Source organism: Callorhinchus milii, unplaced genomic scaffold (assembly GCF_018977255.1).
Source record: "Callorhinchus milii isolate IMCB2004 unplaced genomic scaffold, IMCB_Cmil_1.0 Scaffold1, whole genome shotgun sequence".
In the NCBI taxonomy this organism is placed as follows: domain Eukaryota; kingdom Metazoa; phylum Chordata; class Chondrichthyes; order Chimaeriformes; family Callorhinchidae; genus Callorhinchus; species Callorhinchus milii.
In genome coordinates this window covers 125,538,494-125,551,395 of record NW_024704742.1, presented here as the reverse complement: position 1 = coordinate 125,551,395, position 12,902 = coordinate 125,538,494, and the positions used below count along the sequence as shown (strand labels likewise).

At 42.3% G+C, this 12,902-nt stretch overlaps 1 protein-coding gene across 3 annotated transcripts in view; it reads left to right on the top strand.

Moving 5' to 3' along the window:
• parp8 (poly (ADP-ribose) polymerase family, member 8) overlaps nucleotides 1-12,609 on the top strand; it is a 169,832-nt gene extending 157,223 nt beyond the window's left edge. For all 3 annotated transcript variants that reach the window (XM_007892207.2, XM_042335361.1, XM_042335349.1), the window contains 9 exons: nucleotides 1,750-1,817; nucleotides 3,257-3,305; nucleotides 4,440-4,552; nucleotides 5,009-5,081; nucleotides 6,404-6,473; nucleotides 8,385-8,458; nucleotides 8,660-8,729; nucleotides 9,276-9,360; nucleotides 10,473-12,609. In XM_007892207.2, coding sequence (XP_007890398.1) covers nucleotides 1,750-1,817; nucleotides 3,257-3,305; nucleotides 4,440-4,552; nucleotides 5,009-5,081; nucleotides 6,404-6,473; nucleotides 8,385-8,458; nucleotides 8,660-8,729; nucleotides 9,276-9,360; nucleotides 10,473-10,575 — 705 coding nt within the window. In that variant the 3' untranslated portion in view covers nucleotides 10,576-12,609. The remainder of the gene's footprint in view (nucleotides 1-1,749; nucleotides 1,818-3,256; nucleotides 3,306-4,439; nucleotides 4,553-5,008; nucleotides 5,082-6,403; nucleotides 6,474-8,384; nucleotides 8,459-8,659; nucleotides 8,730-9,275; nucleotides 9,361-10,472) is intronic.
• Nucleotides 12,610-12,902: the final 293 nt, after the last annotated feature.

Here is a 12,902-nt window from a genome sequence, read left to right as displayed (position 1 = left end):
TTAAGTTATTTCTTCTTTTTGAGTATGTTTTGTGCAGTTGTGCTTATCAATGATTATATGTCCGGACTCCAAAATCACATTCTAGGTTGACACTTCAATGGATTGCTGGGGTTGTGCTGCAGTATTGGAGGTGCCATCCTTTGGATGAGACATTAAACCAAGAACCCGTCCGCCTGTTCAGGTGGACGCTAAAGATCCCATGCCACTATTTGAAAAGAAAAGGGAGTTTTCTCCTGGTATGCTGGCCAACAAACACCCTAGATAAAATTGGTCATTCACTTCATTGCTGTTTGTGGAGTCCTGTATCATATTGTTTAGAGCACTCGCCTCGCAAGCGAGAGGACCTGGGTTCAATTCCCGGGCAGAGCGAAATGTTCGACAAGTTTCCTTACTCCACACGTCTTTGTTTACCTAATAATAATAATAATTTGGTCACTCAATCCATGACTGTTTGTGGGACTCTTTGCTGTGTTTCGCTGATAAAATAAACAGTCAGTCCACATTACAGTATATTCTTTGAAGTGCTTTTAGATGTCTCGAAGATATAATACGACGCTATATTAAATGCAAGGGTGATTATTATTATTGCTGTGTGCAAATTGATATCTGCGTTAGTCCACAAACACAGTCACTGCACTTGACAGAAATCCTGTGAAGCGCTTTGAGACCTCTCGACAGTGTGACAAGGTTCTATATCCAATGCAGGGATTATTATACATTTTTTGGTCAGTCAACACATACGAAAGGCTATCACCACGCTTAAGGTATCCAAATCAGACCGAGAGTTCCACCTACATATGGAAATTTCCCTTTGCATGAAATGAAGTTTGCACATCCTTCCAAGGTGCGCACCTGAGGGGCACACCCTACTTACCTAATTCCAGAAAGTGTTAAGGACAGATTGACAAGAGCCAAGGAACTATAGGAAACCAGGTACAGAAGGAGGCCATTTAGCCCTTGGAGACTATTCTACGAGTTTATTACATTTTGATGGATCTTTAAATCCATTGTGTAAAGTAGGAAATGATGACGGTGATGGCCTAATGACTGGGAAGTCAGCCAGTTATTATGAATAATAACTGTTGCAGTTTTTATAGCGCCTTTCACATTGAGAGAACATTCCAAAGTACTTTACAGGATTTCTACTGTGAAGGGAGTGACTATGTGTTCGTAGAAGAAACATTTGTAGGCTGTCAGTGACTCACTGACACAGAAGACACACATTTCTTCCTTTAGCGCTGAATCGGACAGTGTGTTAGGAGCGAACAAGCTGTTGTGTGTGCAGTCAAACACTGTGTACTGTGTGTGGGTGGGGATATATACTGTGTGTGGGTGGGGATATGATGGATCCCAAACTTTGCTTTATAATGGGGCTTTACTGCATATGCATAAAATACAACCAAACAATTTTAGAAATAAAGGGGTGAAAAATGCGATGCTTCATAATAGATTTGATGAATCACATCACATTATTCACATTATTCCTTTCCTGTAGCTCATTGCACTTTTCACCTTCCATGTGAAACAGAATATCACAGCTCTCTGCACCACATGTGTTTGATTTTCATCCAGCAATCTAACCATTACTCAGTAGTACAGTTCTAATTTATAGCCGGTTATGATATATCCTCAGTAGCCCCGTATAATGTGGCACGCTTGTGACAGAGGGCTCTTGTAACATTGTGCTCTCAATTTTAATTTATTACTTCCAGTGAAGTGGGAAAGACGTTTTGCTGTTTGTTTTGACAGGCACCATACTTGGAAATCAAGAAGCAGATGGATAAGCAAGATCCTCTGGCACATCCTTTGTTACAATGGTATTTCTATTGAAATATTCAACACCATTCACAACTTGTAAGATGGAATAAGCAAGTTCCTGTGCTCTGTCTCTCTCATTCCTTTCTCATCCAAAGCATGCCGTTCACATTATCATAACCCGCACTTTCATAATGGGCCCTCTACTTAAGTCTATCCTTATCACATTCATTCATTGACCTCAACAGTACTGAATACTCATCTAACCAATTCTTGTTTTACATGATGCAAGTGTGAATGCTGTTATCTGTTTGGAGCTCCTAGCTTTGATCTTCATTGCCAATTTTTCCTAATGTCTGTCTTCACGTAGTTTTATAGCGTTACTTTAGAGTTTCAAATGGCAATTTCAGGACAGATTACAACAGCAACAAATTGCACTTGAATAGCACCCTTAACGTCGGAAAGATGTCTCAGCGTGCTGGATAATCAGGGGTTTTGGACCCAAGCTTGGCGTTGGTGTCAGAAGGGGAGGAGGGGAGGGGGTTGAGGGTAGGAGGGTGGCCGAAGGCACGGTCAGAGGAAGGTCTTCAGATGGGACTTGAAGGAGGCAAGAGAGGGGGTGAGATGGAGGGATTGCAGGATAGAGTTCCAGAGTATGGGGGCAGAGATGCTGAATGCCTGACTACCAACAGTGGGGTGGGAAGTGTAGGGGACCTGAACCAGGCTGCCGAGCAGAGTGGGTGGACAGGCTGATATGGGGTTATGAGGTCAGAGGGGAGCAAGACCGTAGAGGACTTTGAAGGTAAGAACAAAGGTTTTGTACTCGATTCTCTGAGGAATGGGGAGCCAGTGAAGCCGGGCAAGAACGGGTGTGATAGGTTCCCGGAGCATGGTGCGGGAGAGGACACAAGCTGCAGAGTTCTGAACAATCTGCAGTTTGTGGAGGGAAGATTTGGGAAGTCCAGTGAACAGGCAGTTGGCGCAGTCAAGCCAGGACATAATGAAAGCTTGGATCAGGGATTCCAGGAAGTATTTCTTTCCCAGAGGGTAATTAATCCCTGGAACGTATTGCCAGGATGGGTGGTTGAGGTTAAGATACTGGACTCATTTAAAAACACAGCTTGATGCTGAGACGGGGAGATAGTAAGGTGGATGTTCTGGAAGGATGGGAGTAGATGGTTTCTAACAGGATATCATCAATGTATCTAGTTTAGTGTGTCTTTTCCTTTCTATTTGGAAGATTTGCTTGTGTTTTTTATGTGTTGTTTCCTCTATGACAGCCAGAGCTGATCTCTCCAACCATGCAGCATTTCTGATTTTATTTGGTCAGATTTCATTAAAAACCCATTATGTTCAGCCACACTTTGCCTGTGTCTCATTCACCAGTGACAACCAGTAAATCTTTTAGACTTGTTAATCTGTTTCTGAATATTCAAAGTGGAATTTCAGAAATTTGTTTCCAAGGATACAGAGTAACACTAATATGTCTCTTTCCCACTAGGATTATTTCCAGTAACAGGTCCCACATTGTAAAGTTACCTGTAAATAGGGTGAGTCTCGCTCAGTGCTATGCAGACAATTTGCTTCCATGTAAAAGTGAATTTAAGTGTTTCTTAAATTAAATATTTTGTGTGAGCTACAATTTATGCGATATTCTTAAATACCGCAATGACTCCAACTCTGATACGTTCAACTATATTCCGCGCACCGCCCCCCCCTTTCGTTCCAAGTAGACCACCTGAGATCAAACAGTGCTCTCAATGGCAAGCTTCTGGGTTTTAGCTGGTTAAACTCCGGCAGTATCCTGGGGTTTATGGCCTTGGCTCTTGCCAACCTGTTCATGTTACTTTCCAGGATTAGGTAATGCAAGGTGTATCCCTCCAAGGAGAGAGTGTCCATAGCAGACAGATAGAAATATCTCAGGAGTTTGGTTTGGATATTCTTCAACATGGTGATGGGTTTCTGTGTGTCAGACATCCGGCTGACCCCAAAACCCCTCTCTTATTAGTGTTATAATTTAGGATGCATTGTACTGTACTGCACTTTCAACCACCCAGTTGCGATCAAAACACCGAATAAGATATCAAATAATCTATTAGCCGGGTTCATAAGCAACAAAGAAGTCCTACAAAAAAGCTACAAGCTTGTTACACTGCATGACAAATGCAGTGTTAGTGACATTGTGATATACTTGAGCAGTGGGTTCCTACTAAGATTTCCTCCCACCCCTGTGTCATCCTTCCTAAAACACCACAGAAGTGTGTTTTGGGAGAAATTATACAATGATCCCAAGATCCCAACTATTCGAAAAGAGAAGGGTGTTTTTCCCGGTGTCCTGGCCACCACTCCTCCATAATAACTTGGTCATTAACTTCATGGCTGTTTGTGGGACTTTGGCTACCACATTTGCCTACAAAAACAATCAACAACAAATTACATTTGTATAGCACTTACAGAATACACAGTCACTGCACTTTACAGTAAAATCCTGTGAAGAGCTTTGAGACATCTCAATGACGTGATAAGACGATATATCAAACGCAGGGATTATTCTAAACATAGATTTTAACACACGGAGGGAGGCAGGAGTGGCCAGTGCAGAATGATCAGCTGTGCCAATTGCTTGGTGCTGTAGTGAGTTTAGTGGCTGTATTGTAACGTTCTCACGTTCCTCTTTCACACAGCAACTGAAGTTCATGCACACCCCGCATCAGTTCCTGCTCCTCAGCAGTCCACCGGCCAAAGAATCCAATTTCAGGGCAGCAAAGAAACTTTACGGGAGCACCTTTGCATTTCAGTGAGTTTCTGCTTTTATCTTTGAAGACGTAAGACGGCTTCTCCCGTAGGCCTGGATAAAAGCTCTGCTCTCCGGCCTTTTCTACAATTTGTCCATATATGCATATCTATATATATATTTGGACTCATGATATTGACCTATTTACTAAATACTGTATATTAGGTTGCTGCTAACATAGCTTCCAGCACAGACTCGCTGGCTTCCTATGCATAAGTGTAGCGCGCAGAAAGCTGACAGATCAGTCGCGATTGCTCTTGCAAGTATTTCTACCACTCGTGAAACAGGTCGTGGCTGACTGGCTGGAACTGTAGCAGGTTTTGGGTAACTGCGTGCCCTCAAGACACATGTATTTTAAAGGATGCGCTCTCAACGGGACGTGTTACAACACGGCCAAACTAAAACAGTTCTGAAGCAGAAGCTTGTTAGATACTGACTGTGTTTGTGCTCTGTCCACAGTGGCTCACACATAGAGAACTGGCACTCAATTTTAAGGAACGGTTTAATTGTTGCATCAAACACAAGATTACAGGTAAGGACACACCGTGCTCTGAAACCTGTATGAGCAAAGTGCTCAGTTAGTTCTTTACAAATTAGATACTGTTCTCAATCATGTATTGGTACATGACACCTACACCTTTGCACCACCTTCCTTCTTTAGAGGTGATGTTGTAGTGGTCGTACTTGTTATTCAGGAGCCCTCAAAGGGCCTCAAGTTTTAGTCTTTCACTTATTTCATTCATTTGTGCTCAGCATCTCATAAAGTATCCTTGACTACTTTATAATGAACAGGTGAGTTCATGTGTTACTCCTCTCCCGGTTCCTGTGCCAGGCAGATCTACAGTATTCCAGGACACTGCTGATGGCAGTACAGCCACCTTGCTCATCATCCTGTCCTGTAGCTCAATGGTTAGAGCACTCGCTTTGCAAGTGAGAGACCTGAGTTCAATTCCAGGCAGGGCGAAACCTTGGGCAAGTTTCCTTACTCCACACGCCTAATAATAATCCCTCCAAAAAAAAACAATAATAAATTGGTCATTTTCAATCCATGACTGTTTGTGGGACATTGCTGTGCGCAATTGGCTGCCGCGTTCGCCCACAAATATACAGTCAATTCACTTTACAGTGTGTTCTGTGAAGCGCTTTGGGACGTCCTCCCGACGTGAAAAGCGCAAAATCAAATGCAAGGATTATTATTATTATTATTATTATTATCAGGACTTAGAAGGGGAAACCAGTCAATATGGGCAGGATATCCTCTCACTGACCTCCTTTTAACCCTGCAAGCCAAAGCTCTGAGGGGTAGGGTGATCCTAGCTGGGCAAGCGGTGGGATTGCTTGCCAGACAGTGCTATCAATGGCAAGCTGTGTGGTTTTAGCTGGTTAGACTCCAGCGACCCCAACATGCCCAACTCTGAAGACCCCAAGCCAAGGCTCCTGCCAACCTGCGCCTAATACTTTCCAGAATTAGGTAAGCAGGATCTGTCCCTCAAGGAGAGAATGTGTATTCTATTCCAACAATCTACCTCTGGAATTTCTATGTGTAGGTTTGATGCGTGGAATTCGCAGATTGGTTTGGTTAGAGTGGTGATTTCTGTAGGTGTCAGACACCCGGCTAACCAAAAAGAAACTTCCGCTGTAATTCACTCTGAGACATTATCCTACATGAAGGGCATTATATATAGGCAGGTTGTTATTAATATTAATAATAGCTTGTTGTTCTAGCCTTAAAAGGTCATTTTATTTTGTTATATATCTGTTTGAATGTATAATTCAAAGTACCATCCAATAATCTGAAGAATTATTTTTCTTGTTCATCTATTTTATAACTGTTTGTTTCCCTGATTTCCACAGCTCCATGGTGCAGTGTATGGAAATGGCATCTACCTTAGCCCATTGTCAAGTATTTCTTTTGGTTACTCAGGCAAGTATCATTGAGGTTGAATGTGACAGTCCATTCTTACTCACATAATATTCCTTGCATTTGATTTGTGAACTTGTTAGCTGAATCTTTTGCCACTCTGCTCCCTCATCCTCTGGAACTCCATCCCGCAAGCCCTCCGCCTCGCCCCCTCCCTTGCGTCCTTCAAGACCCATCTCAAGACCCTCCTCTTCGACCATGCTTTCGATCACCCGGCTTACCCCCTGCCCTCTAACCTTCCCAATCCCGACCCCCCAGCTTGGGTCCGAAACTCTGACTGTCCAGCGCCTTGGGACGTCCTCCCGATGTGAAAGGCACTATACAAATGTCATTTTGTTGTTGTTGCTGAATCAGTTCAATGAACTTCTCTGCTTTCAAAATCCATCTAAAAACCTGTCTCTTTGACTGTACCTTTGGCCACCTCGCACCTATCTCACCCCACGCCCCCACCCCTCCACCACCATCTCTGTTTCTGTAAAGTACTTTGAAATGTTCTTCTAAGTGAAAAGTGCAAACTGTTGTACTTTTAGATGTTTCACCTTATCATGTCATTGAGATGTCTCAAAGTGATTCACAGGATATAGAGTAAAGTGAATTGACTGTATTTTGAGAGTGAAATTATCATTAGTATCATTAAATACATCATTAGAGTAAATCCCAAACCTGCAATTTACTCCTTTTGGGCCTTTTCAGGCCCCCCCCTCACCCCCCTCCCAAAAACACTTTTGAGCACTGAATGTTATGGTTTATGTACTGGCTCCTACCTTTTTTATTTCCTTCCACTTTTCTGCCCTTCTTACTTAAATGCGCCTTCTCCTGCTGGCTCATAGTACATTGAGCTACAGCCATCTGCCAATATCTCACCAGACTGGCTGTTCTTCACTAGATAGTTATCTAAAAAGGAGCAAACTACATGGGTATGGGTAAAACGGTAGGTAAATGGGACTGAAAGAATTGTTCTTTAAAGAGACATGATGTGTAGTCAATTTCTATGGTTCTAGGTATGACCCCATTGTGAAGAGAAGCACCTTCTGTTTGACTGGTCAGTGGGAGCTTTAGGTTAAGATAGGGATCTTTTACAATGGTGGAGCCTCCCAGCTTTCTTCTCGTGCACTGTATTGAACTGCTTCATGATAGGAACATAGGAATTAGGACCAGGAGTAGGCCATTCGGCCCCTCGAGCCTGCCCCACAATTCAATGAGATCATGACTGATCTTCTAACCTAACTCCATCTGCCTGCCTTATCCCCATATCCCTTAATCTCTCTAGATCCAGCCATGATCTCAGTGACTTATGGATGCTGGGGTTCAATTTATGAACTCGTGAGCTGAATTTGTTGAATGAAATTCTCTGCTTTCAAAATCCATCTTAAAAACCTGTTCCTTTGACTGCACCTTTTGCCACTTTGCACCTATCTCATTCCCCTCCCACCCACGCCTATCTCCCAGGCTGTCTCTGTCGAGTACTTTGAGATGTTCTGCTATGTGAAAAGTGCTTGTATAAGTGCAAACTGTTGTTCTTGTAGTTGCTGCATGATGGCACTTTGCACGCACTGCTGTGTTGGGCTAGAAGACACTTCAGCCCAAAAGAGCTACAGTGCTCGACTCAAAATAAAACTCTTCGACTGCACTTCTGATCAACTTGCCCCTTTCCACCCTGAGCACAGGTGCCCAGACAACAATGTTAAATGCTTTAAGACGTCCTCCTGATGTGAACGGTGCTATATTGTATCGTAGTTACAGTTTATAAGCAGTTGTGGCTGACGTAATGGAGTCCACATTTTCTGAAAGCCTAGAATTCGTAAACATATAATTGTATTGGAAACCAGAATGGCTTCATTGGTTTGAAGACTGCTTGAGTGGTGATACCTGCTTTGCTGTGTCTGAAATGCTTTTGCCTTTTGTTCCACTTAGGGATGAATAAAAAGCAGCAGAAGGTAGCGTCCAAGGATGAACAACCTTCAAACAATAAAGCAGCCACTTTGCAGGTAAGACTCACTCACTTGTTCCAGGAGATGAATGAGAGGAATATCAGAAAGGGAATTAGGAGAGGTGAAAGTGTGGAGTATAAACACTAGCACGGGTTGGACAAGTTGGGCCGAATGACCTGTTTCCATCCTATAATGTTCTTTGTAAGTCTATGGGTAACATTCTGTGAATCAAACTAATCTGTCTCCTTTTTTGTCCAGTCACAGAAAAAAGGACAGCAGCCCCAGTTTTTGCAGAGTCGTAACCTGAAGTGTATAGCCTTATGTGAAGGTACGACATTCCTAGCTTTACACAAAACCTGCTACAATACACTGAATGTCCATTAGGTTCAAAATCCTCACTCTCACCTTCAAATCCCTCCACGGTCTTGCCCCATCCGACCTCGGTAACCTCCCCAAACCCTACCAAACCTCAAACCTGCTTCATGTCCCCTGCCCTACCCACCCTACCATTGGCAAGTGAACTTTCTGCCCCCTGCTCTCTAGACTTCCATACTGAAGTCACTTTGACTTGCCCCTTCCTCTCCACATTCACAGTCCTCCTTGAGATTTATTTCTCACCCCACTTTTGGTCATTCTACCCTCCCCACCTTCTTCAGCTCCCTCCCCACCCTGGCTCCAGCCACATATGCTTCGAAAGGCCCTATATAAATGTAAATTGTACTGTATCAAATAATTCCCACGGCCAGAGAGCACCACATAAACTGCACTCAGGAAAGGAGGGGGAAAAGGGAAGAAAACAATGAGAAAAGTGAAGAAAATTTATATTTAAAATGAAGAGAACCTAAAGACTAAGAAAGATTCTTTTTTTTTGCAGCAATTACTTCACCAGATTTGCACAAACATGGAGAAATTTGGGTAGTTCCACAAACAGAACACGTCTGCACAAGGTTCTTCTTTGTGTAAGTAAATATCTAGATTTCACATTAAGTTTTGGAGGTAAAGTAAAAGAATCTTATGTACTGAATGATTATGCATCCAACCCCTGGATCTCTCTGCCTCTCCCCCTCTCTATCTATCTTCAAATCCCATCTGAAAGTCTACCTCTTCAACTACACCTAAAGTCACCTGTCCATGCTCCTTCCTCCTATCTCGGCATTAAACTCCACCATGTGAAGCGCTGCGGGAGATTGTCCTACCTGCAGGGCACTATGTGGAGTCCTGTAGCTCAGTGGTTAGAACACTCGCTTTGCAAGCGAGAGACCTGAGTTCAATTCCAGGCAGGTCAGGGCGAAACCTTGGGCAAGTTTCCTTACTCCACACGCCTAATAATAATCCCTCCAAGTGGAGTCCTGTAGCTCAGTGGTTAGAGCACTCGCTTTGCAAGCGAGAGACCTGAGTTCAATTCCAGGCAGGTCAGGGCGAAACCTTGGGCAAGTTTCCTTACTCCACACGCCTAATAATAATCCCTCCAAAAAACCCAAAAAAACAATAATAAATTGGTCATTTTCAATCTACGACTGTTTGTGGGACATTGCTGTGCGCAATTGGCTGCCGCGTTCGCCCACAAATATACAGTCAATTCACTTTACAGTATATTCTGTGAAGCGCTTTGGGACGTCCTCCCGACATGAAAAGCGCTATATCAAATGCAAGGATTATTATTATTATTATATGTGAATGCAAATCGTTGGTGGTGTTGACAGAGAAAGTTTGCACTCTCTGCTTTAGCTTCTCGTACCTGTCTTAAAATCAAGCCCAGATGGTCGGATGAAACAGTGCTTGGTGTCTGTTAGCTTGTAAGGGAATTTTTCTGACATAAGCCTATGGTGCAGTTCTGGCTGCAGTTCCTGATCACTGTTATAAGTGTAAATTAAAGCCCTTTGCTTTTCCAAGCCATTCTAAATCCAAATGGCCTAAATTATTTATTGGTGTAGATTTTTTCAGGTCCAATTTCATTTGACGCTAACACACACACCCTCACACCCACATACACACGCCCGTCACACACATACACATTAAATGATGATACCTCCATGGTTGTTAAGAGCCCCCATTGTATGGTTCATTTCAGATATGAAGACGGCCAAGTGGGCGACACCAATATAAACACACAGGAATCCAGCATTCATAAAGAAATCCTGCGGGTCATTGGAAATCAGACAGCAACAGGTTGAAAGAATCACATGCCACCACTGACTGGATCAGAACACCTTTTCTGGCTTTGAAGCTGCAGTGCAGTTTTGAACAAAATGTAACAACAACCTAATTTCAATTGCACACAACATAAGGTTTTGAATAAGGCACTACTTTCATTTTCCAGATCTCTTGTCTGAACCATTTTAGTAATTGACACGTCTCAACGTGGCGGTGTTGTCGCAACATTCAATAAGACTTTGTTACAGTAAGATCTCCTGGAAAAGATGGGTGGCCCCGGTTTTATTCAGCATAGGCACTGATGGAAAATTGAGAGCAGGATCGGCAGAGTAGTGGCCGAGTTATGCTCTGGTGCTAATTTTGGTGAACCCGAGAGTCTTGGCAAAGCGCAGAGCAATGTAAAAGCTGTGGCAATTGACTTGAAAATGCAGTTTACAACGCTACGTATCCACTGATCTGACGTGTAGGAACACTGAAGAGGAATGATGTACCACAAGCACGAAGTGACTTAATGAGTCATTTCCTCCCACTGTTTATGAAAGTTTTTTTTACGCAGTTATTTAAAATGTTTTGGAATTGCTAATATAGTGTCCCTTTGGGAACAGAAGTCTGTGCTTTTAAAGTCAGTGTGTGCCATAGTATCCTGGCTGTGCCAGCCAAACCATGGTCTTACGTGTGTCTTAATAAATTTTAAAATCATAATCTACAATGGTAAAAAAATTATTTTTAAATGAAATAGCTGCCTGAGGTGCTTTGAGTGCAGCTTAATTTGAACCAAACCCCATCTAATGGGCTCTGGCGAGGCCAACTTTCACGTTCGAGACTTACATTTTTCTCTTTTAAGCTGTGTCCTACACAGGAGCCATCACTCCTAAAAACAGAGTAGTAAAACCGGGGCCAGTAGCGTATGTAAGAAGCCGAAGTGAGGTATGCAAAATGTCACAGTGTTCTTGGTTTTTAGCGGAGTACGGAACCGGATTCCAGCACACAGAGACGGCACCAACGAAAATGGGAATTCTGATATATTGAAATGATTTAAAACATTTTTGAAGAAAGTGACATATTTCTGCTCGAAGAAAATAAGGAATCGGTCTTCAATGCTAACTCTTCGAATGGAAAGGAACAAGTTATGGTACGGTTGGACTGTTTTACCACTGTATCCAGCTGATGAAGCATATTCCTTGCAGACAGCACACTCTTTTGTAGTTTTCTCAGTGGGACAAATGCAATCAAGAGAGCACTCGCTCTTAAACCTTTTCAGTTCTCTCACTGATGAACTCCCGACTGATTACATTTCTACATTGAGATTTGAATGCTGGCTTTTTGGGGGGGATGGGTATTATTTAAAAAAAAAGAACAAAAAAATAAAAAAACGCCCATGAGATTTTTAGAAACTATTTTGATCTAATATTATATGATCTTTGACTAAAGCATGTGAATGTGACCAGGTGACATTGATTTGATGGCATCATCGTCACGCAACGGAATAATTGGCTTCTGTTTTCAAACAAATTCATTTTGCAAGAACCAATTGTAATGAAGTATGCAACATGAAGTGTCAATTTGAATCATCCAACTCCATTTGCAATCCACCATGTATGAATGATGATAATTTTAATGACTACTCTTATTTCAGCGCTTTGGGGGGGTGGAAGAGAAAAAACAGGTTCATGTTTAATATTGTGTGGACATATTGAATTGCAGAGGAACTGCAGCTGAACAGATGTATTCAGCCCATGTTACTGTACGCATGTTCAAACTGTGCTGAAAAGGGATGGTAACACGAAGAGAGCATTGCAGTTTATGTATTTTTCATTAAAAATATTTCCGAGTCAAAGAAGGTAACCGAGACACAAGCACAAAGACACTTTGGGACACTTGCTGCACCACTTTCTTTATCAAAAACAGTCCAGAGTCAACCTGGAGTTTAGAGTTCTAATTTTGGAATTTGTCACAAAATGTGCCCAGCTTCACTTCCTGTTTGCTGACTCCATTCATTCAGTGACCCTGAGTTTAGTTTCAGATGGTTTACAAACATAATCAGGTATGGATCAAATAAGTTTACAGAATGAAGTTCGCGATTGTAAGTGAAAGTTGTTCAAAGTAAAAAAAAACTTTTGTCCCTTACCTTGTGAGGGGTTGGCTATTCAGTTTGCAAATAATCATCACTGGCAACAAGTTTTAGCTTGAAAGGTACAATTTGGGAGTAAAACTTTTCTTGTAACAAATATTATAGACATTAACAGGCACGCAAGTCTATTTTCTTACTAAATTGATAATGGTAGAGAGATGAGAAATCAACTGCCCCAGCTTTGATGCATCAGCACTGAATAGCACGCCTATTTAC